Source organism: Trifolium pratense, linkage group LG2 (genome assembly GCF_020283565.1).
Source record: "Trifolium pratense cultivar HEN17-A07 linkage group LG2, ARS_RC_1.1, whole genome shotgun sequence".
In the NCBI taxonomy this organism is placed as follows: Eukaryota; Viridiplantae; Streptophyta; class Magnoliopsida; order Fabales; family Fabaceae; genus Trifolium; species Trifolium pratense.
The window spans coordinates 42,901,251-42,927,326 of record NC_060060.1 but is presented as its reverse complement, the minus strand read 5'-3'; the positions used below and the strand labels follow the sequence as shown (position 1 = coordinate 42,927,326).

General features: G+C 33.1%; 2 protein-coding genes and 3 long non-coding RNA genes across 6 annotated transcripts; 1 reads left to right on the top strand and 4 right to left on the bottom strand.

The window, feature by feature from the left end:
• Nucleotides 1–784: 784 nt before the first annotated feature.
• On the bottom strand, nucleotides 785–1,463 carry LOC123909651. Its single transcript, XR_006809982.1, has 2 exons — nucleotides 1,219–1,463; nucleotides 785–1,067 (listed from the first exon to the last, which is right to left on the bottom strand). It is a non-coding gene; the product is annotated as an uncharacterized LOC123909651 (long non-coding RNA).
• A 1,284-nt stretch (nucleotides 1,464–2,747) lies between these two features.
• On the bottom strand, nucleotides 2,748–6,148 carry LOC123909887. Of its 2 annotated transcripts, XR_006810031.1 has the most exons (7): nucleotides 5,891–6,148; nucleotides 4,658–4,890; nucleotides 4,388–4,559; nucleotides 4,151–4,265; nucleotides 3,960–4,013; nucleotides 3,487–3,712; nucleotides 2,748–3,201 (listed from the first exon to the last, which is right to left on the bottom strand). It is a non-coding gene; the product is annotated as an uncharacterized LOC123909887 (long non-coding RNA). The 2 variants fall into 2 exon arrangements; XR_006810030.1 differs by having other exon boundaries at nucleotides 3,487–4,559; nucleotides 4,658–5,150; nucleotides 5,251–6,148.
• Nucleotides 6,149–10,234: 4,086 nt separating this feature from the next.
• Nucleotides 10,235–12,541, top strand: LOC123909566. Its single transcript, XR_006809964.1, has 3 exons — nucleotides 10,235–10,483; nucleotides 11,150–11,563; nucleotides 12,424–12,541. It is a non-coding gene; the product is annotated as an uncharacterized LOC123909566 (long non-coding RNA).
• A 9,179-nt stretch (nucleotides 12,542–21,720) lies between these two features.
• Nucleotides 21,721–22,319, bottom strand: LOC123904739 (protein FAR1-RELATED SEQUENCE 11-like). Its single transcript, XM_045954366.1, has 2 exons — nucleotides 21,928–22,319; nucleotides 21,721–21,816 (listed from the first exon to the last, which is right to left on the bottom strand). Exons 1-2 carry the CDS (start codon nucleotides 22,219–22,221, stop codon nucleotides 21,721–21,723), a joined length of 390 nt encoding a protein of 129 aa, XP_045810322.1. The 5' UTR covers nucleotides 22,222–22,319.
• Nucleotides 22,320–24,060: 1,741 nt separating this feature from the next.
• On the bottom strand, nucleotides 24,061–26,076 carry LOC123904738. The gene has a single exon (XM_045954365.1). It carries the CDS (start codon nucleotides 26,074–26,076, stop codon nucleotides 24,061–24,063), a length of 2,016 nt encoding a protein of 671 aa, XP_045810321.1.

The following is a 26,076-nucleotide window of genomic DNA, read 5'->3' as shown; positions in this document are numbered from 1 at the left end:
ATACGCGTAAGAACTCATATCGAGGGATGAGTCTCATACGTTAGTAATTCGGGGTTAACAGAACCATGTGTTGGAACAAAATTGGTTCTAAAGCCCCAAATTTAAGTTAAAAGTTTTGATGATACCAATAAGTATTAAATGCGTAATTGGTAGTACTCTCGGTTTGTGAGGAGAACTAGTATAAATTGCTTATGTCCATCTTCTCTCCCTTGATCTCTTTATATTTGCTATTGTGTTGTCTAATCCGCTGCAAACAAGTTCTAAACTTTAACTTGAAAAAGTTTTAGTTTGTCTTAAAACACATTTCCCCTCTTCGGTTTTCACACCTTCACCATACCCTTTCGAGTTTTTGAAACCATACCACAACAAAAAGATGCCAAAGTCTTCAACCACTCAGTCTTCAACCACTTAGGACACCTGTGATTGATCATTGTTTTTTTTTTCTTTTCTTTTTGAGAAGTATTATTGTTCTCTCGTGCTTCTTTGAGAAGTATTATTATGGTAATAATTCAGTACCTTCGAGGGATTTTAGTTTGCCGGTGTGCTTCTTTGTTTCCTTGTAGTTTATTTATCGATGGATTATACTTCTGTGAAGAAAGTTGGAAAGTGGGGAATATTTTATGTAAATAAATAAATTTTTATGTTAATTTTTATGTTTCCACCAACAAAAAAATTATCTTCATAAACTATTTTTTCATAAACTATCTTGACAAACTTATGAATAATACATAAAATTTTATTTATTTTTGTTGGAGAGAGAGAACAAGAGATAACATCCGGAGAGTGTTGTAAATCACTATGAATGAATTTCATTAGCAAACTTGTGGTGAGAAATGATTCCCTCTCTTACCAATTTAACAATTTGAAGTGTGTCAGACTAACAAACAACATCAGGTAACCATCCTCCCAAAAAAATTCCAAGCCATGAAGAACTATTTTGAGACGCATGCAACTCCATAGAAACCAAAGGAGAAAAACACTATCAACTTGAAAATTTGATAGACAATCATGTCATCACTTTTACATCTGATAAATGTTGAAGTGAGATTTGACTCACTATCAACTTCCTTCGCAGCAGAGAAATAAGAAAAATAAAATAAAATTATAGCAGAAACAAATTTGAATTACGAGTATAAAATTAGTTGTAAGGTGTGTAAAATATTTGTGAAACATCCAAAATTAGAAAAGAAGACAATTTAATTTCATTTCATTACTAACATTTTTGGTTGCTTATGTAATTATTAGAGAACTCATTCTTTCCTATATATGACAATAGCCATTTATGCAAAGAGCAATGATGATGTTGGGCGGTACAATTACAGAAAGACAGTCTTTAGGGGATTTACACTTGACAGATGTTGGAATGACATCAAATGGAAAATTAATGATCTCGGTAATAAAAAATAGGAAAATGACTAAATTTATAGCGGAAACTAATTTAAGAGTTTTAGCCATATTATTTGTCTTTCTGTATATAACAAATAGAATACTTCATGAATTTATAGTGCAAAAAGCTCATCAAATATTAAAAATAATTAAATATGTTAGCACTTAAGTTTACCACTATATTGTATTTGCCCCTTTAAAACAGCTAAGAAATGTCTCTTCCGTAGATCTGTGTGAATTTGTCCTTTAAACACACTTACTCATGGAGTAGCACAAATATTTTGAATCATTAGAATTAAGGGTAAATGATCATTTACCCCCTTCAAAATAAGCAAATTTTCGTTTACCCCCCTATGCAGATTTTTTTTCTGTTTATCCCCCTGCAAAAAATAGATTCACTCATTTTGCCCCCCGTGTGTACAGCAGGACATGTGAATGTGCAAATCTACTGACATGGCTTGTACACGTGGAAAAAATAATTAATATTTATTTTTTAAATTTCACGTCAGATAATATTTTTGCCATATTGGTCAATTTACGTTTCACAATGGTCCCTTAAAGAAAAAAATGTCCAGATTGGTCTCTTAAAGAAAAAAAAAAGTCCGGAATGATTCCTTAAAAACATACATGTTTGGCATATTAGTCCTTTCCGTTAAATTTTAACTCCAAATATAACAAAAAATTCCAATGATTAAAATTTTAAAAATTAATAAGGTTTTTGGTGGACCACTTTACACTTAATGACATCCACAATTCAGTCAACTAAAACTAAAGTTTTTTGTAAAAAATTGATGGAAATGACCAATGTGAGAAACAAATGTGTCTTTAAGGCACCAATCCAAACCTTTTTTTTCTTTAAAGGACCATTGTGAAACGTAAATTGTCTTTAAGGGACCAATAGACTAATTAAGCTTTATTTTATGTGTATTTTTTAAGATTTTGAATTAGTCATACCACTACTAGAAAAATCAAATTTAGAGAGGGAACAAATCCGTCACTAAATCAACAAATTCCCTCACAAACATATTTAGCGACGGATTTAGTGAGGCACCAAAATCCGTAAAGAATATGAGCGTCGCAAAATATTTGTGAGGGATTTTGACATCCGTTGCAGTTTGCGACGGATTTGTTTCGTCTCAAAGATTAAATCCGTCACTATTTGTAAACCAAAATTCAACTTGAAAACACATTTCCGTAACTAATAGTGAGGGATTTTATGAGGGACATCTTTATGAGGGAATATTTCCGTCACTAATTTAAAAGAATATATTTTTGTGAGGGATTTTTTCCCTCTCTAATGTGAATTTTTCTTAAAAAAATTTAATATAAATTTAATTGCATCCATAATTCCATATCACATATTATTCAATAAAATACATAAAATTGATCCATATAAATTTAATACAGTAACTATATTCTTGAAAATACTAGTTACATCCAAATTCTCAAAACAAATTACTCACAAATATAGAGTAAAGATACACTTTAGGGAAAATAAATTACTCACAAAATACGGTAACTACAATTTTTTCTAATGTGTTAGATATAGATTGTTTAATTTGATCTCCTATCTAAGACAAGATAAAATTAAACAAACTATATCTTATAGTTTACAAACCATACATAATTCTTCGACTAACCCATCCTCCATATTCATCTTCAAGTGCTTGTGGGGTAGATCCCAATCTCCAGTCGACAACTCCAATTGAACTTTATAAGGTAAAAACTAGTTTGTAAAAGAACCTTGGCTTGTTAGTTCATTGATGAGGTTATTGTAATATTGCAATCCCTTAGGATTTATTGGCCCTCTCCCATCTATATTAAAAAGAGATCAAGGTCAGAATAACATTTGGCTTTAAAACAATATGATGCTACCATTTTAGTTACATTTATGGGACGAAAGATTGAACTTTTAAGCCATAGAAACAATTTCAACAAAGAGATAAGATAGAGCAATAGAAATAAAAAATGCAGCAGAGCACATGTAAGCAACCAATTCTAAGTGCTACAAGTGCTTGTTTTGCGAGGAGCTGTTTGTCGTAAGGACGAAACATTTTGCAAGTGCTTTCTTGTTTTGTGCGAAGCATAATTGGATCATACCTTGGTAGTGGAATCATTGGAGTCTTCCATGCAACACTTGAAATAATTGGACACCAACTCTGTAATCAAATGTTCAGCTTAGTACAATCCTCACTAGTTCTATTGAAACAAGAAAACAAAATTGGTCACGTAATAAAGAGAAAAATCCAGAATCAACTCAACTCCAGAAATTTACAACCAGCTCTTTTGAAATTAAGCTATATCTTACACACATCTTTAAAATACACTGTCAAAAAGGCAAAGAGAGTTGTCAACTTTAAGATAGTCATTTATATAAGTAAACATAAAGGTTAAATTGTTCTTTATATGTACTTCTCGAGTACTTCTAGTTTATTTGTACATTCAATCATGATATATAATTAAACATTGCAGACAACGAAGCCTAGAGCTGCAATTAAAATGTCTAAGAAAAGGGTTGGAAAAGTAAAACAATACAGGATGAGCACATGTACAGGTTCTATCAACAGACTTACAAAATGATAACAAGGCTGATATTAACAGACTGTAGCTGCTGCAATACGTCCAGACTAGAAAAAATAGAAGATAAATTAATCACTACTATTCTTTCAATAGCAATAGTGTGGTAGTCATGAAAAGGAAATAAACATAGTGTGGTAGTCATGAAAATTCAAATAACTTAATTTGTAACTAGAAAGGATCTCACCTTGTTTTACTCTTATGATAGACCCCTAGCCATCATTTCACAAAGAAGTTTCTTTGTTATATCAAATAGCAGCCATCATTTCACAGAGTGAGCACATATGTCAGTATGACATTTTCTAGATTATGACGACATAATAAGTAAATCATGAAACCATAATAAACTAATAGATGAATAGATGATGGTTGGACATATACTTTTGCTTTAGAGGAAGTAATTGAGTAAAGTTGATACACTGACCTGTAGTAGGTTTTGTGCATAAAAAGCAAGGGCCCAAAAACCAGAATCATTAATTGCTGATACACTTCACTCTGTGTCTGTCATTCTATTGCCATATGATAGGTTGAGAATGGTCAACTTGTTGCGTCCAGTTGTGAGTGCTGCTAGTCCATCATATTCTATACGTACACAACTGCAATAAGAAAAAAAAATGAACAAACAGGCTTACCGCTTTGTCTACAATTTTGTTGAATAAAAAACATTTAGCCACATTGACTGGAGTTCAATTACCGATAGAGGTCAAGTTCAGTCAACTTTGTGAAGTTGCAGGCAATGTGTGCCAATTCTATGTCTGATATGTTTATGCTCAGAACTTGTCTGATATGCTCAGAACTTTGTGAGCTTGTTTTCAAGTGGAATTTGGCTTTATCATCTTTTGGAACTGATGAATCAATTTCCTTTCCTTTGGCAAAGTCAATATTACCAATATGAAGAATTGCAGCAACAACTCTGAAAATTGCTTCCTGACAAAAGAAACAGCAGAGCAAAGTAAATAGGTAAGAATGAAACACAAATTTAATTTATATATCGAACTATTAGGGAGAATGAAACACAATGAATCACTTTTGCCCATATGTAAAAAAGACTCACAAAAAATTAATATCAGAATATCATATAGAAATAAACACTAGATTATTTACTGATCATATGCAAGGAAGACTTGCCTGGAATTGTTATTCCTGACAGTTTTAGCATTTCCAAATGCTTCCAAAACTGGATTTGACTGCACTCAAATCAATTAATACAAAAGTATTGAATGAGTAGCAGTTCAGAAAGGGAAAAATGGAATTTTAGCTGTAGGGGAATAAAAAAAGAAACCATACTTCAAGAACTTGTTCTCAGCATATCAGCTTCACTTCAATCTTACAAGTTCTGAGCATCTTGAAAGATATTTGAGGCTATGAGTTACTACAAGCTCTCTTATTGAAGTTGTAAAGAGTGTTAGGCTTATAGCAAAATTCTGGTTTACCTACGTCCTTCATGCCAGAGCAATCAGTAAGGTCATTTTTTTGACAAAGCAAGCATCAAGCAACTTAATCCCCTAAAATTACTTCTAGCAACCCTAAAATCAGTACAAGAAATTGAATCCCCAAACTTAAACCCTAAAATAATGAACAAACACTCAAATTGAATCCCTTCACATTTACATTCCATTCCATCAATCAAAAACATTAGATACAAACTTAAACCCTAAAATCAGTACAAGAAATTGAATCCCCAAACTTAAACCCTAAAATAATGAACAAACACTCAAATTGAATCCCTTTCACATTTACATTCCATTCCATCAATCAAAAACATTAGATACAAACTTAAACCCTAAAATCAGTATAAGAAATTGAATCCCCAAACTTAAACCCTGAAATAATGAACAAACACTCAAATTGAATCCCTTTCACATTTACATTCCATCAATCAAAAACATTAGATAACAATACACAAATTGAATCGCTTCAGAATTACCTCAAATTCATCTTTCCAACATGCAAATTCGAACAAATTTCAATTGAGAACGATGAACGATTATGATTGAATTGGAACGAGAACGATGAACTGCGACTTCGAACGATTGAGGTCAATTTCGAATGATACAAGAAATTATACAAGACTGAGAGTGAGTTTAAGGAACGATTGTGTGAAATTTCGGAAACGCGATGACAACGATCGAGAGCAACCGTGAGCGAGTTGGTTTGAAATTTCGATAACTCAGTTTTTAGTCCTTTTTTCTTATTTTTGATAATAATAATAATAAATAATAACAACAAAATAATATAATAATAATTATAATATTATTATAATAATATATACAAAAATAAAAAATAAACAAAAGTTTCACTGACGGTTTTAGTGTTCGTAGGTACAAATATTCCATATTATCACGGAATACTTCCCTTTGTGACGGAAATTTAGGGGGGGAAAAAATTCCCTCACTAATTTCGTCAGTAATGTTTGTCCCTTAGATTTTTATAGGAAATGCAATTTTCCGTCACTAATTCCCTCATAATTAGTGAGGGATTTTGTTCCCTCTCTAATTTCCGTCACTAATTTGCCTTTTTTTAGTAGTGTACCTATTACACTATATAGAAATCTGTATTACAAATGGTTTGCATGCTGCTCCTTATTGTTAAGTGTGCGGCCATTAGACACTAATTAGCGTATGTATTTTTTCCCAAATGAATCCTCACTTTTAGCGTTCAAATTTGTAATGGCTAATTAGCGTCAACATGGACGCTAATGTTTAACATTAAAACTTATTGTCGTCAATTTGTTTTTGGATGCTAAACTGACTCTAAAACGCTTTTCGCGTTTGAATTTTGCCTTTTAACGTCCAAATTTCGTGGACACTAAAACACAGTTTTCTTGTAGTGCTACATGAGCCCTATAACCATCAACATTAAGTGATTATCTTGGAATTAAGCAAACAACTTTCTTGAAATCATGAATCAACAAGTCCAAATTTAGATGCAGAGAAAAGGCAACAACTTTCTTGAAATCATGGCACCAACAAGTCCAAATTTTAAACTGATCAGTGCCTCATCACAAACAGTTTTGACACCAAAATTTGGGAACTTCATTGGCCAATGATTATAATAATGAGCAATCAATGATCCACAAAGAAGACCCTGTTAGTAAAAAATATGAGCCAGGGCACATAGATTCTCATGGAATATCTTCAACAATTTCTACTTCTCAATTATTATTTAGGCATAACAATATTGATTAAACTCTTTAAATATGTATCTAAAACTGTATGAGAATACAAGTAAATGAAACCCATATGTATTCTATTGCAATTTATGTAGAAGAAAGTCATCACAAAAAGTTTTATTTAATTGAGAGACAATCTCATCCACAAAAAATTGGCCATCACATGTAACTATACCAGCAGACATTTAACTTGACTGGAGAGTCCACAATGAAGATTAGAGGGTCTAAGAAACGGTGACGACGATGAGAAAGGGTGACGGTGAAGGGTTTGTGAGAAACGGTGATACAGTGACGAGATTACATTGAGAATCGTGGAGTGAAAAGGAATGAAACGTTTTTATTTTATTTTTAGAGAGGGGAATCAAAATTATCCAAAATTTTGTGAATCAATTTGAGAATTGGAATTTTGGAAATTTGGGGATGAATCAATTTGAGAAGAAGAAAAAGAAAATATATACCTGCACTGTGTTTAGTTTTGTAACAGGTTTTTTATTTGTTTTAAAGGGAATTAAAAATTTGTTGTCAGTGTAACCAAAAAAAAAAGTTTGTTTTCAAATTTTTTTTTTTTTTAAAAAAAAGCTGTATAAACACAACAGGAACGGTTTTAAAAAAGTAATTGATTAAAATTATAAAAATGATATCAGTGCGGTTTTTAACTGTTGCAGTAGAATACAGATGGAAAACCGTTCTCATTGGTATCCATGAGAACGTTTTCTGCTGTTGCATATAATTGACAAAAATTTATATACTACCACTACCGTTTACAAAAACTGTTGCCTTTTTTTGGTTACAAGAGAGAAAGGAAAAAACAAAAGGGAAACTATTTTCTAATAAAAGTCACACCCCATGCATCAGCAGAGAGATGGGGAGACAACTCGGAAGGAGGTTCAACAAGCTTCACAAGGCGAGATGGGGAGACAAAAACTGTTGCCTTTGACACTCTACGAGAAAGGTTTTTTACCTCCCAAAATTAAGGCGTTGCGGTAAGCCTAAAATGTTGTAGTGGTCGTAACTTAGTTTTTCCAAAAATGACGTACCCCATATCAGTACTGGTACCGGGTACCGGTACCGTACCCGCACATGGGCAACATAGATAAAAAACCCTAACTCTCCCAGTTCCTTTTACGAGTGGGGTATCCACCCTTCTTTATGCTGGAACCTGTAAAGTTTGTTTGCGTGTCGTGTTGGATCTCAATGGGTCAAGGGATTAGAGGCTTTCTTGTTGTTTTGTCCTACCCGTAGTTGATCCTTTGCCTCTCTCTTCATGACGAGTGTTCTTCTCTTGGTGGTGCACTCAAGGGGTTCTAGTTTGTTGGTAGTGTGCCTCCTAGTTTCATAGTACTTTTATTTTTGTTTTCTTGTCTTAGAGATTGTTTTGTTCTGGTGGATTGTACTTCTTGTACCTCCTTGATGTTCTGAACTTTTCGTTTTTTCCTACATATCTGGTCTTGGTGATATAGTAAATCGGTTCCCCACTTACTCAAATTCGGTTTTGAAATTTTACGATAAATAGCAACCTTTTGTTTTGTCATTCATCAGTTCATACAAGTCTCTCATAATTATTTTTTCCTTCTCTCTGCTTGTTTTCTCCACGAAATTTTTTTTCTTTCTTTGTTGTTTCATCGAGTGGCTTTGCAGCCATACAGAATTGATACTCTTGTATCAATTATCGAATTGATTCATCGAATCAATAGAGAAGGGTATATCTCTGCCCGAATTCTACAGTGCAGTAGCAATTCGGTATTAAAATTGTGAAGGCTGTTTTGTCCTGGAGACTTCACGGTTGATAGTCTATATACTCTGCACAATTTTGAGTAGTACCATGAAACGTCTTAAAGAAAGCGTATTCACTCGCGACTCAACCGATAATATTTTTACAGTAGTAGCATTTTCAAAATTTTTTCAAACTCAAAAACAACAGTAATATATAATAAAAGATCACCCCGGTTATTGTAGAAAAATTACGTAGAAAAGAATCGACTCAAAATTTGATATAGTTTAATTTTTTTTTAGGCAAAACGAAAAACAAAATAAATAAAGGAGAGATAAAAAGACTGGGGGACATTAAACCTGACCTAGATACAAACACAAATGGGAATACATAAGTGTAAAACAGATCTAGAGGAACAACTCTAAACTATTATAACAGAAATCCAAAATTCTCAGGCGCAATCCAGCGAGAAGTCGCATACGAGCACGAAACTAGATTACAAAAAAATGAGAAGTAAACCTCTGCCAAGAACATTTAGAGTTTAAAAACGGCGAATGGATCGACCGCCAACACGGTAACAAAATCCAAGTGCCAACAACTCTCTGAACATCGCAACAAGCTAAAATGCTCTTTCGAGCAACCAATACCACCAGAGTGTAGGCAAACGAGACGACTTGAAACCTGCAGATCTCAGCAGACCCGTAAACATCAGAGAGTCAAAGCGGCCAAGCCACCAAACACAACGGGATTCAAACATACGCGTAAGAACTCAGATCGAGGGATGAGTCTCATACGTTAGTAACCAGACCCTTCGGGGTTAACAGAACCATGTGTTGGAACAAAATTGGTTCTAAAGCCCCAAATTTAAGTTAAAAGTTTTGATGATACCAATAAGTATTAAATGCGTAATTGGTAGTACTCTCGGTTTGTGAGGGGAACCAGTATAAATTGCTTGTGTCCATCTTCTCTCCCTTGATCTCTTTATATTTGCTATCACTAGTACAAATATGACATATTACTTAAGCATTTTACATCTGACGAACATATGTCAGATGTAAAATGCTATATGGAGTAGTCTTTTCATCTGGTCTCAATATCCACAGATGTAAAAAATATATAGACAAGACTTTTTACATCTGCCTTCAATATACCAGAAGCATAACTAAACGCGGTGGCAATCTTGTAATTATGGCGACAATTATCTAAAATATATATATATCTGGCCATATTTAGGCTCAGATGTAACAAGTCAAGTTGAATAAAAAAAAAAATAATAATATTTTTTGGAATCAATCAGCTGATGGAGTATCTCTCTCACAACAAGACTAAAAAAAAACAAAAAAACACTAAGTGTAAAAAAACACAATCAGATATCCCTAAACGCTAAGACTACCAAAAGAACCAAAACGCTAAGAACGACCCATCTCTCTCGCGATGCAACCCTAGCGCCGTCGACCTCTACCTCTACCGGCGCCGTCGACCTTTATCTCATTCGTCTTCTCTCTCTCACTCGCTCGCAGTCGTCCTAAGCGTCGTCGTCCTCTCTCTCACTCGTCAAATCGAACTCCAAATCGAAGCTTTCTCCGGCCTCTACTCTCACGAACGGAACCTTGTCTTTCCCTCTCACATCGATTCAGGTACTCTTCTTTCTTTTTTAATCGTTTTTAAATTTTTTCCTTTTCGTGATTCCTTTCCCTGATTTCTTTGTGTTCTACTTGGTTTTAGCTCTTTGTGTTTCGTGATTTCCTTTTCTGCTTGTATTATTTTTTGTTACTGTTATTTTCACATTTTTTAAATTTCATTTAAAGTTTCAATGATTTTTTGTCTGGTATATATGGTGGAAATCTGTTGTTGTTTATAATTTATCTGGTATACTGTTTATTTCATTTGAAGTTTCAGTGATTTTAATTTGAAATATGATTCATTTGAAATATGATTTCATTTGAAATAAGTTTCAGTGATTTATCTGATTTTAATTTGAAGTTTTTTGTCTGGTATATAGTGGTAAAGTTTAAGTGATTAATTTGAAATATGATTCATTTAAAGTTTCAGTGAATTCATAATGTTGGTATATAGTGATTTATTTCATTTAAAGTTTAGTGGTAAAGTTTAAGTGATTCATTTAAGTGATTGGTTTCCCATCGGGTACGAAACCAATACTTTAATTGGTGTTACAATGTTTTAACTTAATTTCACAACATAGATATTTTGAGGTTTATGAAACTGTGTATGACTGATTTACAGTTTTAATAATGTTCATTTTGATGCTAACGCGTTTGTTTGCTTGACTTTATACATTGAAGTTCCGGGAGAAGACAGTGGATGGTCAAGAACCTACTGATTTGCTGGTTCATACAGCCGAGGCCTCTGTTGTGCCAGAACTGCTTAGTAAGAAGACTACTTTGAAAAGGGTGACTTGATTTCATCTCAATTTTTATGTATTTGAAACATAATTTATCTTTGTGTTTGATGGTTAACACTTAACAAGGTTCCTCTTTATGGTTGATTTTTATGCCTTTATTATGATTATTAGAATTTAATTTGTTGTTCTGAATTATGAACAATGGCCATGATCCTTAGCTTAGCTATTAAGTAGAAGGTTTAGGATAAATTGGAAACTCACTCATCTTTCTTCCTTGGCCGAACCACACACTCCACCATTTTCATCCTTTGGAAGCTTGTTTGAAAGCTAGGAGTTGTGAGCTTCCTCTTCTAAGGTAACTAGAATTTCTTTTCTTCTCCATAGCAGGTCAAGCTCTTAGAGCTTGAAGAATGGTTTTATGTCTTTTTCATATTTATGATTTAGTTAACTCCTAATGGAAGTCTTGTAGTAGCTAGGGATTTGAGAAAATTCCAATTTATCAAGAACTTGAAGTTTGTCATGGTTTTAATGAAATTAAAACTATTCTATGACTTGTGGTACTTGCACTTTTCTTGTGTTTATCTTAAAGAGAAAAGCCCTAATTTATTTGTGTAAGTCATGTCTTCTTTAAAAGAAAATTTACAATTTATCAAAAACATGAGAGTTGCCTCTGCTGCTTTGAAATTAAGACCCTCTGCTGCTTTGAAATTAGACCCTCTGCAACTTTTGAAAACATGTATTGATGTGGTCTAATTTTGAAGAATAAAAACAGTGAGGGTTTAAATCTACTTAGCTTAAAATTTTGAGTTACTTTGGAAAAGAAATTTTTAAGTTAAGATAAGCTTTTGATGATTGTTTTATACAAGTAGATTATTGGTTTTGGGAATGAAATATTTGAACTAGCCATGTTTTATTGAGAGGCCGAGGCATTTATAGTATATCTATTATGCTTCTTTTCAAAATTTTCATGCTATTTTAAAAAGAGAATGATTATGGTTTAGAAGAAAACAATTATTTAGTAACTCAATTAAATTTGCTTTGTTTGGAGATGAAACTAGAAACTTTTTATTTAGTAACCAAGCTAAAACTCTTGAGTTAGAATGTTATTGCGTAGTGTTTTACAGTAGGCTTGGAGTTATCCAATGTTACAACAATGAATAATGTTCCTTTGGGATATTGAATATTGAGATATTCTCATGACTTTTCACTTTTCAGGTACTAAAATGAGGTGGTGAAGGAAGATACTCATTGGATTGGCAAAGTGAAAATATGGATTAGATATAGCACACTCTTTAATTTCAAATATTATAGGGTTATGGAAGAAGGAAACGGTAAGTATCCCTAACCTAGTACTCCTATTAGGGTTGATAGTTGTAACTTATATAATAAAAACAGTGAGGGTTTAGAAGAGTGAGGGTTTAGACCCTCTGCAGCTTTTGAAAACATGTATTGATGTGGTCTAATTTTGAAGAATAAAAACAGTGAGGGTTTAAATCTACTTAGCTTAAAATTTTGAGTTACTTTGGAAAAGAAATTTTTAAGTTAAGATAAGCTTTTGATGATTGTTTTATACAAGTAGATTATTGGTTTTGGGAATGAAATGTTTGAACTAGCCATGTTTTATTGAGAGGCCGAGGCATGTATAGTATATCTATTATGCTTCTTTTCAAAATTTTCATGCTATTTTAAAAAGAGAATGATCATGGTTTAGAAGAAAACAATTATTTAGTAACTCAATTAAATTTGCTTTGTTTGGAGATGAAACTAGAAACTTTTTATTTAGTAACCAAGTTAAAACTCTTGAGTTAGAATGTTATTGCATAGTGTTTTACAGTAGGCTTGGAGTTATCCAATGTTACAACAATGAATAAAGTTCCTTTGGGATATTGAATACTGAGATATTCTCATGAGTTTTGACACAATTTACAAAGTTATTTTGACATTATAAATTTTGGTGCTAGCCTTTTGACAATCTAGTAATAAGTGTTGGAATTTGTTTTTTGTTATAATAGGTGGAAAAAAAAAAATTATGCAAAGGACAAGCATGATTTGTCTAGTTTTGGCTGGAGAAAGGCAAGCTCCATGAGTATCTTGTGTGCACACATTATTTTGATGCAAGTTGAACATCTTATTTAGAATTTTTATTGTTACTGGCCTACATGATTAATTTGGAGTTAAGTGTCATGATATTTAAGTATGTAGATTGAAAATTATGTACTTGTTTGCTTGCACTTGCGCAATATTGCCCTGAACTTTCACAAACTATTGCCCTGAACTTTCACAAACTTCACAGGTTGACGAGGGGAAAGAAGACAATCAAGTATCACATGACTCATTGAAGGGAGATAAGTCAGCTCAATTTGAATCCTCGATTAGAAAGGTAAGATGGGCATGCCATTGCAGTCAAGGTTGCAACACTATAGGTTAGGCTTGAATCATTATTGCTGTCTAGAGCTACTTTATATTGTTTTTCCAAACATATTGTAATACTGTTTTGATTTATCTTCCTGTTTGCCAAGAATATTGTAATGCTGTTTTGATATGCATATCAGAATATGTTTTAATTTGTATTTTGGATGGATTAGTATTAATTATTATGATGTTTTGTATTTTGGATTACAATGTGGTTGTACTTTAATGACATTATTACTATATATATCTTGAATGTTGAATTTGGCTATTGATGTTGAATGTTGAATTTTAGTTAGTATTATGTTCTTGATGCAAGTTATGTTATATTATTAGTATTGTGGGTTAGATTTTTTTAATAAAAAAAAAAATTTAAAATATATAAAAAAACAGCAGGTTTTTCAAAAAAAAAAATTAAGATTTCACATCTGGTGCACTTAGTCAGATGTAAAAGCTCCAATTTAAATTTAAAAAAATAATATTTGATTTTCGCCTTGGTCAGAGGTAAAAAGTGTTTTTTTACATCTGACTACGCCAGATGTAAAACGTGTATACTTACTAAGTCTCGTGCGCCTACATCTGAAATTTTTCAGATGTAAAAAGTGTTTTTCGCCAGATGTAAAAAAGCTTTTTTCTACTAGTGTATTGTGTTGTCTAATCCGTTGCAAACAAGTTCTAAACTTTAACTTGAAAAAGTTTTAGTTTGTCTTAAAACACAATTTCCCTCTTCTGTTTTCACACCTTCACCATACCCTTTCGGGTTTTCGAAACCATACCACAACAAAAAGATGCCAAAGTCTTCAACCACTCAGTCTTTGAACACGAACAACATAACATTAATGAAAAAATAGATATAGTTTAATTTACTTTTTAGCATAATGATTTATGTTTTCACAAAAATCGATCAGATGCAAACAATTTTAGCTTATTATTTTTTATTCCAATTTTATCTTTACCATCTTACTTCAAAATAATTAAATACTATTAATTTACGCGATTAAATACTAACTAAAGATATCTTTTTGATGTAGTTTAAACTTGCATCACATAGCACTTGTTTAATTTGTATCAGTCTCGTGTGGGCTGGTTTTCTTATCATTTGGGGAGGCTTTTGCTTTTAAGTGGCTTTTGAAAGGGAGCTTATAGGACTAAACTCCTATATATGCCGTACGAAATAGGAGCAGAAATAAAATTATAGCAGAACAACCTTGAGAGTTTTAGTAATTTTTTTCCCCTTCAAATATAACCGATAGAATACTATTTGATCAATTTATAATGTATAAAACTCATGAAATGTTAAAAAGAGTGAAATATTTTTCGCACTTAAGTCGATGAAATAAGTTGTATATTGCCCCTTTAGAATGCTTACTAAATGTCTCTATTTTATTCTTCCATCTCCTTCATTACCTACATCGAACCATGGTCTCCAGGTGAAAGTATATATATATATATATATATATATATATATATATATATATATATATATATATATATATATATATATATATATATATATATATATATATATATCACATGGGAGCGGGTTAGTAAATGTCTCTTCAATAAATCAATATGTTGAATTTCTTACTTAAATACACTTTTTTTTTTACTAATTAGTAATTACTTACTTAAATACACTTAGTGAACAGTTAACATAAAAAATTTTCTAGTCATTAAAATTCATTCATTTTTAAGTTTAATAAGTTTTTATTTATGTTTTTAAATCAACTCATGTATATTCATCAAAAACTTTGCCGTCATATTTATCGCATTACAGAAATTTGTCTTACAAAAGATTAACTTTATTTAGCAAAAGGGATGAACTAAATAAAAAAAATTAAGTTTTTGAATTTCTTTTATAAGGCGATGAGCATCTAGACATAAGGGGACAAAGTAGGCTTCACCCCCATCCTATGTCTATATCTCCTTAAATATTAGTATATTAATAAAAGAAAGAAATATATGCAAAATTGGGAAGACATAGACCTAACCTAGTTAGTCAACACAAAAACACATTGGACAAAGAAACACACCAACGTCTAGTCAATCCTAAAAGATAAAATAGAAGTCCTGAAACCGCCAGAGAATAAAAGATCGAGACTCTCGGATGTAAATGGTTATCTGTGGGGGCGGAGAGTATGATATCCAAGTTCACTTCGTTGTATAAATACGATATTCATATCCTCTCTATATCCATGCGGGTATCCGCTAAGTAGGTAATCCACGGATTTTGAAGTATCCAAAGATATTATAGATATCCATGAATAATAATTTTTGTAAAAAAAAAAATTGTGTTTCTTGTAAAGATTTTTTATTTTAATTACTCAAAAAAAATTTATATTTTTCTAAAGAAACAAGAAAAATATTATTAACACATAATAACATTCATACATTTTATTTTCAATTTAACAACAAAAATCAACACATTTATTTTTTTTCTTTTCACCAAAATATTATAATATTTATACATTTCTTTTAGAAAAAACTTCATACATTTTTTTTAAAACAAAAGAGATTTGCTACGTGAGCAAGCCCTAAAATTTAAAAAAAATATATATAAAGAAAAGAAAGTTCATACATTTTTCTTATGATGAAATTAGGGTTTGCTCGATGAATTTTGTGATGAACTTTCTTATATAAAAGAAAACTCTACCACACCTTCACAAAATTCATTATAAGAGCAAACCCTAACTTATATAAAAGAAACTTCATGCAATTTTCTTATGTTCTTTTTTAAAAATTTAAATAATCCACATATTTGTGAAGCTAAATAATATTATAGGTACTTGGGTTACACTATTTGATCGCGTGGAATCTCCATCTCCAATATTCAAGAGAATTGTAAATTAAATTGGTTGAAAAATAAAATATAACAATATTATCATATATAGAATTAGTTATGGGCTTCAAAGTAAAACAATTATTTTCCAACTTTTTTCCATGGTTAATGCATCCAAAATCAAGAGAGAGAAAAACCATATTATTTCATTTCATTACAAATATTTTAGTGTACAAAATAAAGTTGCAAGATGCGTGAAATTAAGAAATCAAGAGATAAAAATATAATTATTAGTTGCTACATGTAGAGCTCATTCTTCTCTACATTTGGCATTTTTTGCGAACAACATGACATCGGCCGTTCATGCATTCTAAACATCCTTGAATAGCAAGTAATTTAAAACAATCATTATTAGATTTACATCTGGCGAATGTTTTAATTGGATAGCTGGCAATCTCCTTTGTAGTAAGAAATAGGAAAATAAATAAAATTATAGCGGAAATAAACTTGAGGGTTTTAGCCATTTTATTTTCCTCTTCATTTGTAAAATGGGATACAATTTGATCAATTTATAGTGTATAAAATTTTGCAACATTAACAATAATAAAATATTTTTAACACAAAAGTTGTTTAATGGTTTGTATTTGCCCCTTTAGAACGCTTAGTAAATGTCTCTTCAATAGAATAATGTGTTGAGTTTTTTCCTTAAACACACTTGGTGAATATAGGTAATATAAAATACTTTCTGATCATTTAAATTCATTATTTTTTAAGTTAATTATAAGTGTTTGGTCTCTGTAGGTATATTAAATTTTGTTATTTTAGTCCTATAAAATATTTCAATAATTTTGGTTCTCAAATGTTTTCCTTCTGAGTTTTTAATCCCCACTTTTAATTCAACTCATATATATACTTAAAAATTTTGAATTATTTTTGCGGCGATAATATTTACATTATAGACATTTCTGTTTTAAAATTTTATTTTTATTTAACAAAAGGAATCGATAAAATTAAATTAATTCGGGAGCTGGCGCGTATTCGGGAGGGTGGAGGTAAGGTAGGGGGAGGGTTGTTTAGAGAGCGTATTTCGAGAAAGTTGGGGGATGGGTCCGACACTTTTTTCTGGACTGATCCCTGGGTGTAAGGGACCTCGTTGAGGGAGCGGTTTGGGAGGTTGTTTGACTTGGCAGAAAATAAATCGGCTTCCGTGGCTGAGATGTTTTTTAGGTGTTTGGGGGCTGGAGGAGAGGCGTGGGTGTGGCGGCGTCAGTTGAGGGCGTGGAAGGAGGAGATGCTGGAAGGAGGAGATGCAGGCTCATGTTCCAGATAGGTGGCTGTGGCAGTCTCACCTGGATGACGGTTATACTGTTCGGGGGGCATATCAGCTTTTGACGACACATGATCCAGTTGCTTTGGATGCTGCGTTAGGTCTTATTTGACATTGTCAGGTTCCTTTAAAGGTTTCCAACTATGCCCGACAACTCTTGCGGGACAGGTTATCTACCAAAGCAAACCTGGTTACTCGAGTGATTTTATCTGCGACGGCCCATCATTGTGTCTCTGGTTGTGGAGAGGTTGAGTCGGCTCATCACTTGTTCCTTTCTTGCAGCACTTTTGGTGCCCTTTGGTCTCTTGTCAGCTCTTGAATTGGCTCTTCTTTGGTGACGGCTCAGTATCCTTCCGATCATTTTGTTCAGTTTACAGAATCAGCAGGTAATCTTCGAGCACGACGCTCTTTCATGCAGCTGTTATGTGGGTTGTGTCGACCGAAAGAAACCACAGATTGTTCAGAGGCTCAGCAAACTCCGTGCATCATATGTTGGACAAGATCAAGACGTTTTCTTACAGGTGGTTGAAAGCGATGAGTAGCACTTTAGCTTTGAACTACCATAGTTGGTGGTCTAGTCCTATGCTTTCTTTGGGCCTTATATAGTTTCTTTTGGTTCTTGTATTTTGACTCTTGTAACATTACTTAGTCTTTCTTGGCACCTCTTATGCTGAGAAGACTTTATATATATATATATATATATATATATATATATATATATATATATATATATATATATATATATATATATATATATATATATATATATATATATATATATATATATATATATATATATATATATATATATATATATATATATATATATATATATATATCATTTTGGCTTGTAAAAAAAAAAAAAACTAAAACAATTATTTTCCAACTTTTTTCCATGGTTAAAGCATCCAAAATCAAGAGAGAGAAAAACCATTTTATTTCAATTCAATACAAATATTTCAGTGTACAAAATAAAGTTGCAAGATGCGTGAAATTAAGAAATCAAGAGATAAAAATATAATTATTTGTTGCTACATGTAGAGCTCATTCTTCTCTACATTGGGCATTTTTTGCGAACGACATGACAAAAGCCGTGCATGCATTCTAAACATCCTTGAATAGCAAGTAATTCATAACAATCATTATTAGATCTACATCTGGTAAATGTTTTAATTGGATAGCTGGCAATCTCCTTTGTAGTAAGAAATAGGAAAATAAATAAAATTACAGCGGAAATAAACTTGAGGGTTTTAGTCATTTTATTTTCCTCTTCCTTTGTAAAATGGAATACAATTTGATTAATTTAAAGTGTATAATGTATTGCAAAATTAACAACAATAAAATATTTTTGGCACAAAATTTGTTTAATGGATTGTATTTGCCCCTTTGGAAACGCTTAGTAAATGTCTCTTCAATAGAATAATGTGTTGAGTTTTTTACGTATACACACTTTCTAATCATTTGAATTCATTATTTTTTAAGTTAAATATAAGATTTTGGTCTCTATAAGTATATTAAATTTTGTTATTTTAGTCCCTATAAAATATTTCAACAATATTGATTCCCAAATATTTTCCTTCACTCACGGTTTTTTATCCCTACTTTTAATTCAACTCGTGTATATTCTTAAAAATTTTGAATTATTTTTGCGGCCATATTTATTACATTATAGAAATCTCTGTGACAAAATTTAAATTTTATTTAACATAAGGGACAATAAAATAAAGGCTTAAATGATCAATTCGTCCCTGTAAGTTCGTAAGTTTTTGGTTTTCGTCCCTGTATCTTTTTTTGTTTTAAAATAGTCGATGAATATGTAAATCTTTTTTATTTTAGTCCTTAATGTTAAGTGTCAAACGGATACTGGCTTAAATGATGACATGACAAACGGAGACTGGCATGCAGTCAACGTGTGACGTGGCAAACGAGGATGATGTGTGATAAACTATTGGCAAGTGTAAAATTGGCAACGTGTGACGTGGCAAACGAGGATGATGTGTTTTTCTTTAATTGGCAACGTGTGATGTGGCAAACGAGGATGATACGTTCCGAACTGTTTTTTAGTGTAAAATTTACACTATAAAAAATTCGGAAAACGTTTTTCGAATTTTTTGGAAAGTGGGGAAGAAAGTGGGTGGGTGCGTTGAGAAATTTTCTATGTGTCTCATTTCAATGGCCCAAAGACAAACTAAGCCCACATGTGTTTTTCTTTCTTTAATTGTGCTAGCCTGTAAAAGTTTGGTCTTTCTCTATTCATACGAACTCATACATGAACCTATTAAGTTGAACCAAGAAAATAAAAACTACACAAAATATAATTATTAATAGGGAAAAACACTTAATTTACTCAATAAATAAAAAATTGTAATTTATTTAAAATGAATTTAAATTAAACATTAAACTAATAAAATGGTATTAAAACTTATTAAAAAGACTCTAAAGAGAGTGACTCGTGAGAATTCATCACAACCCCAAACTTAGTAAAAAGACTCTAAAGAGAGTGACTCGTGAGAATTCATCAAAACCCTCAAGGAACAAATTTATCAAATGAACAATCACAAAGAGTTGACAACTTCCTTACACAACTTCAAATACAATCAACTTGGAAATTCCTTTAAGCACTTCAATTATCAAACCTTCGATGCAACTTCTCTTCACAATGATTTAAAAAACAAGACTAAAAAATTATTCACAATATTTGATCAAGCTCAATAATTATTTCACTCACTCGCTTTCTCTCAACTATTTAATCGGGTAATCACTCAATCAACACAAACCAAACTATTCTACCATAAGCTTGCAAGAATTCTAAAAATCAATCGGTAAGCAAATTAAATACACACTTTTGAGGTCTTAAAGGTCATAATTTGGCTTAGGTAAGGGTGAATGTTTTTGGGAAGTGAGTTAAAACTTGGAGTTAATGACATACCCAATTTCACAAAATTTTCAAAAAACACACTAGAGAACAACTTATTTCCACTTTATCTTTCAATCTCAACACATAAAAACATCAAGCAACCAGAAACTATTTTTTGTTCTTTTCATTCTTTTCTCTTCATCTTTTTTGAAGAAGTCACTTTTTGTTTGTATTTTCAAAATTACAAACATTTGTCTTCTTGACTTTTCAGCATTTTTCATTCTTTTTTTTTTTTTCACAATTCAAGTTCTCTAGTATACCTACCCCAAACTTAGTTAGTTGCTAATTCCAAAAGCAACCCAAAACTTAAGCATTTGCAATATGTAATGAAAATCAACTTAACTCCAAGAAATTGATTTTTTTATAAATATGGGTTAAGTGATCAATCAACAAAGAAATTTAAGGCTCAAAGGGACTAAGCAAAGGATATAAGCATGCAAGGGTAGGCTGCAAAGGCTCAAGATACCAACAAAAGTTGCCTTAGTGTGTAATCATTGCAATCAATCAATTAAAATAATGCAAGCAAGTTCTAGAGAATAAGTAAAGTAGTGGACTCACATAGCGAGAAACAATCTAAGTGTTTAGGCTCAAAATCTCACGGTTTAAACGGCCGGATTATCGAATGGTCAAAATTGTGAATGTTCATTAGCTTGTCTTTCAATCAATCAATCGCAAAAATCCGTTGCACTGCAAGAAATTTCATTTCAGATGCTCAAATTAAAAACCAAGATAATTGTATATCGAAGTGAATGAAATGATGGTGCCAAACAAATGGGACTTTCCAAAAGATAAAGGTGCTCATTAAAAACAAAGTAAAATGTGCAAGTGACCATCAGTCATCCAATATCAGTCAATTATTATAGACACTAAAAAGAAAAGATAAAAGTACTTAAAAGAGAAAGGGAGAGAAAAATGATAGAAATGGACATTAGAGATCCCATGGGTTGCCTCCAATGAAGCGCGTGTTTAACGTCCCGAGCTCGACGCACCATCATCCAAGTTAGGGAGGATACTTCAAATTTGATTCCACTCGACTCCTCTTTTCCACCTTCTTCAAAGGAGTGAGCAAGCTATTAATGATCACCATCGTTGCTTACAACCATCTCCCGAAAATGCAAGATCCTGATCTGTAAGAATTGTTTGGGGATACTTTCCTTTGACAAAAGCTAGAAAACTCTAGAAATAGCAACATAAGCATAAAATACATTAACAAATTTTCGAAGTTAGAAATATAATAATAAATTTTTTTAGTGTTAATTTGTCAGAAAAATGTAAGTATAAATTTACTTTTAAAGCCCATGTGAAGGAAGGAATCTTCTCATCTCGTAATAGAACACATCCAAAGAAAATTGAATTTCCATGAATATCAACTCCAACCCATATCCCATGCGGCATATCATAACAATTTATTCGATAAGTAGTACTACATCTCCAGAAGCATTCATATGCTCTAATTGAATCACCAAATACCCAAATAATATGCTCCAATTTGTTGCTTTCATATATTGTGAAATCATATTTGAAGGCGTCATCCATATCTTTCAAAGCTTTTGCATAATTTGAGAACATTTGAAGCATCATTTTCTTGACCAATACCACTATGAGATTGAAGAAAATTTCTAATATCTTTCTCCAAAAAAGGTAGGTTTCCTGTATTTATTCCTTTCTCTAACTCCAACAATCTCATTACGAGACTCACAGGTGAAATCTGGCACGCAGTGAACACAATGCTGCACAAGATGCTATAGCACACGTTGCAGCACGACAGTCGCAGAACACAGTAAATAAATAAATAAATTGCAGAACAATAAATAAGACAGGAAATTGTTAACCCAGTTCAGTGCAACGTCACCTACTCTGGGGGATACCAATCCAGGAATGAATCCACTATAATAGCTCTAGTTCAAAGCCCTCAACCAACACCCGGTACTTGACTTATCACCTAGACACTACCCGTGCAATCCTACCTAAGAACCTCTTAGATAATGAGACCCCGTCCCAAATTCCCTCTAACAACACGCACTATGTTGCTGTCAATAATAACGATAAGGATGGAGACACTCTCCTAGAAACTAGACCACACTCTTGCTTAAAAGCTTATGAGTGAATCACACAAACTAACTCCGTGCTTAAAAGCTTAGGAGCAGTTGACAATAAACAACACAAACCCAGTCCTAAACTTGCATCAAAACGATACAAGAAAGGCTCACAAAAGACACACACACTAAACCTTAAAACGCACGCTTTTTATGAAATACAAGGTTTAGAAATCGCGAGTTTAATAGCCTTGAGGCTTCACATATTTATAGTCTTCAATTGTCTTGATGGGCAAGTTAGGTCTTCAGACTTGTACAGCTGTGAGAATTGCGGCCAACCCTATATTATTTTCAGAAATATAATTCCTGTTGTTCCAAACAAAAAAAAAAACGCAAAAATATAATATAATTATATTTTTGTTTTAAATAACTTTCCTTTGACCGACTTCAATGAAACTTGCTGAGTAAGTCTCGTCTTGCCTAAACGCACGTGCCTGAATATATAATTGGAGCAAATCTTGGCTCAGATTTGAAATAAAAATTCTGCACGAAAAACAGAGCTTCAGGATGCTGTACTATAATGCTACAGCATCTCAGTTCAGCATCTGGCTGGTTGGCTTTTGCAAAATGTAGCCAATCAAAACACCAACAATCTCCCCCTTTGGCAAATTTTGGCTAAAACAACCTTAGGCCAGTGCATAGAGAGATACAGTCTAATCTTTCCTTCGAGTCAACATAGGCACACAACTAGGAAAGAAAGTAGAACGATGCTAAGCTATTTAAACTTTCCTTCGAGTCAACATACGCACACAACTAGGAAAGAGAGTAAAGAAATTCATCAGATGAATAGATAGCTAGCACGTAAGCATCAGAGGCATGCAACAGCGGAACATAACACATCTAGCCTCAAAGTACAGATAGAGAGAAATAAACTCTCACATAGTGGATTCAAGATCGGAGAAATAAACTCCTTAAAATTTAAGTAGCGCCACAGAGAATAGGAAAAATAAATTCCTATATAAGCATGCATATTAAAAGTAGTAGAAAAATAAATTCTACCTACTCCCCCTCAATTTATGCATAAACATTCACTCCCCCTCAAAACTTGCATATCACATAAAACATGCTATACTAGATGCTATAGCATTCTTCATCACATCATGCACATATACATTTTACTCCCCCTTTTTAGCCATAAATTCTGACAAATAGGACCATAGAATAGGAGCAAAATAAAGAACCATAGGATACCAATTAGCTGAAAGTCACAGATGTCAGAGCATAGAGAATCACAAGGTACATATTACAACCCAAGAGGCCTAAGCCTTCAAAAATAAAATCCGGATAAAGACAGAAACAATACAGCCAAAAGAAAATAAGCAGTTCATATGGAGGGGCTTTCATCAGAGGCCATCTCCTCTTCTACAGTGTCACCACCTGCAAGATCATCATCATGAGAAACGCCATGGGAAGGACCAACTCCATCCTCATTTGCTTGTGACTGCTCAAGCTCCAAGGCTTGGATTACACCATCTACCAGCTCCTTCTTCTCACCTAGCATGTTACTAACCTCCCTGAGATTAGCAATCATCTGTCTCTTGGTCATACCTACAGCTGGTGTCTTCAAAGATGCTACAGCAATGTCTGCAGCATGTTTTCCTTCCAATAATCTAAAGTCCATGGTTAAAGCTGAGGGTCTAGAGACAGGCACATCAGAGTTAGTGCAAATGTCAGGATGTTGAGACAAGATAATGCCACAGATCAGAGTGGGAAAGGCTATTGGCATTTTTACAGCAGTGGAAGAGCCATGGAGAATTGTTGCATTAAAAATATGAGTGCCATAATCAAAAACAGTACCTGTACCTACAGCATATATGAATTTTGCCAAACCTGTAGCTACACTGTTGGAATGTGTAGTGGGTACCCAGTTTGCTGCACCAATTTTGTTTAGCAGAGCATATTTTGTGGTTAATTTAGCAGCAGATAGTTTTCCAGCCCTTGGCCATGCTTTCACTTTGTCACCAGTGATGGTCCTGCATATCTCATTCATAGATGTCTCTAATTCAGCTGCAGGAGCAGTACTTCTTCCCAGATATTCGTTGATGACAACTGGTGAGAAATCCACACATTTGCCTCTCACATATACTTTTAAGTACTCAGGACTCAGAGGGTTATCACAGTCAGCTGGGATGTTTACCAGGAACTCTCTGGTCAACTTGTCAAAGCAGTTTCCCAACTTAGAGACAGTATTCAGCAGTCCTGCTTCCTCTAGCAAATTCACAATGTCTTGACATTTCAAAAATTCTTCAGTTAGGTTCCTTTCAATGGCCATTCTTCTTTTGACAACAAACTTCCACCTGTCAACATATTCAACACAGTGGAAAGAGACATTGTCAATTGGTACAGATGGAACATTAGGTGCCATTCTCTTTCTCTGGGCAGATCTCAGAGGAGATGCTTCAGGAGATGCTCCAGCATCTTGATCTTCCTCATAATCAGAGTCACTAGAAGAGACAGTTTTTCTCTTCACAATCTTCTTCTTACTTTCAGATGGTACAGTGACTTTGCTCCACCGTTTCTTAGGCCCAATTTTAGTTTTGGTGGCTTCAGAAGGAGTAGCTATATCCTTTCCTGTATTACTTCTCAGCCTCCTAGATATACCAGCCTTAGGAGTACTCTTGAATTGAAGGCTTTCAACATCAATTACATTTGCCTCACTTGTATCAGGCATTCTCACACTTTTACTCTTATCTTGTGTAGTGACATCAGCAGGGATGGAGGTTTCAGTATCCTTTTCATTAACAGGAACCACAGGAGAGTTTGGTGAATCAGGGACTACAGAGGTACTAATATCAACATGTGCTTCAGATGCTGTAGCATCATTTGCAGCATCTAGCCCAGAACCTGCATTCTCATCAATTGTCATCTCAGACACAAGATTGGCCTTAGAGTTAGCGCCAATAACATCAACAACAACATCAGGGTTTTCCAAGGAGGTTTCCCCCAATTTCTCAGCAGACCTAGGTTTTTCTAACCCTAGGGTTTCAGTTAAATCCAATTCCAAACTTAAATTCTTCTTACTAGAATCAGATGCTTCAACATTAACATCAACATTTGCAGTAGCAGGATTATCAAGATACAATTCACGCATTGTATGAACCGTTTTAAGCGTAGATTTAGATTTAGAACACTTACCCCTTTTCTTTGATTCAGACGGCACACGAGAAGTCGATTGGCTTCGTTTAGAGCTTTTCTTTGGTGTGGTCTTCTTCGTCTTCACTATATCATCAGGAAACACCGTTGAAAGTGGATAGGCGATGGTGATTTGTTGCGGAAGAGAGTTATACGAAGATGTGGTGTCGTCGTTCTTTGCGGGAGAAGAAGTTTGAGAACTTGACAT

What these genes read in the sequence shown, in the direction of transcription:
- LOC123904738 (XM_045954365.1), bottom strand. Translation starts at nt 26,076, where the DNA reads ATGTCAAGTTCTCAAACTTCTTCTCCCGCAAAGAACGACGACACCACA.
- LOC123904739 (XM_045954366.1), bottom strand. Translation starts at nt 22,221, where the DNA reads ATGATGCTTCAAATGTTCTCAAATTATGCAAAAGCTTTGAAAGATATG. An exon ending in CCTTCACATGGGCTTTAAAA is followed by an intron (nt 21,817 to 21,927) that starts GTAAATTTATAC and finishes TGCTATTTCTAG; the next exon opens with AGTTTTCTAGCTTTTGTCAA.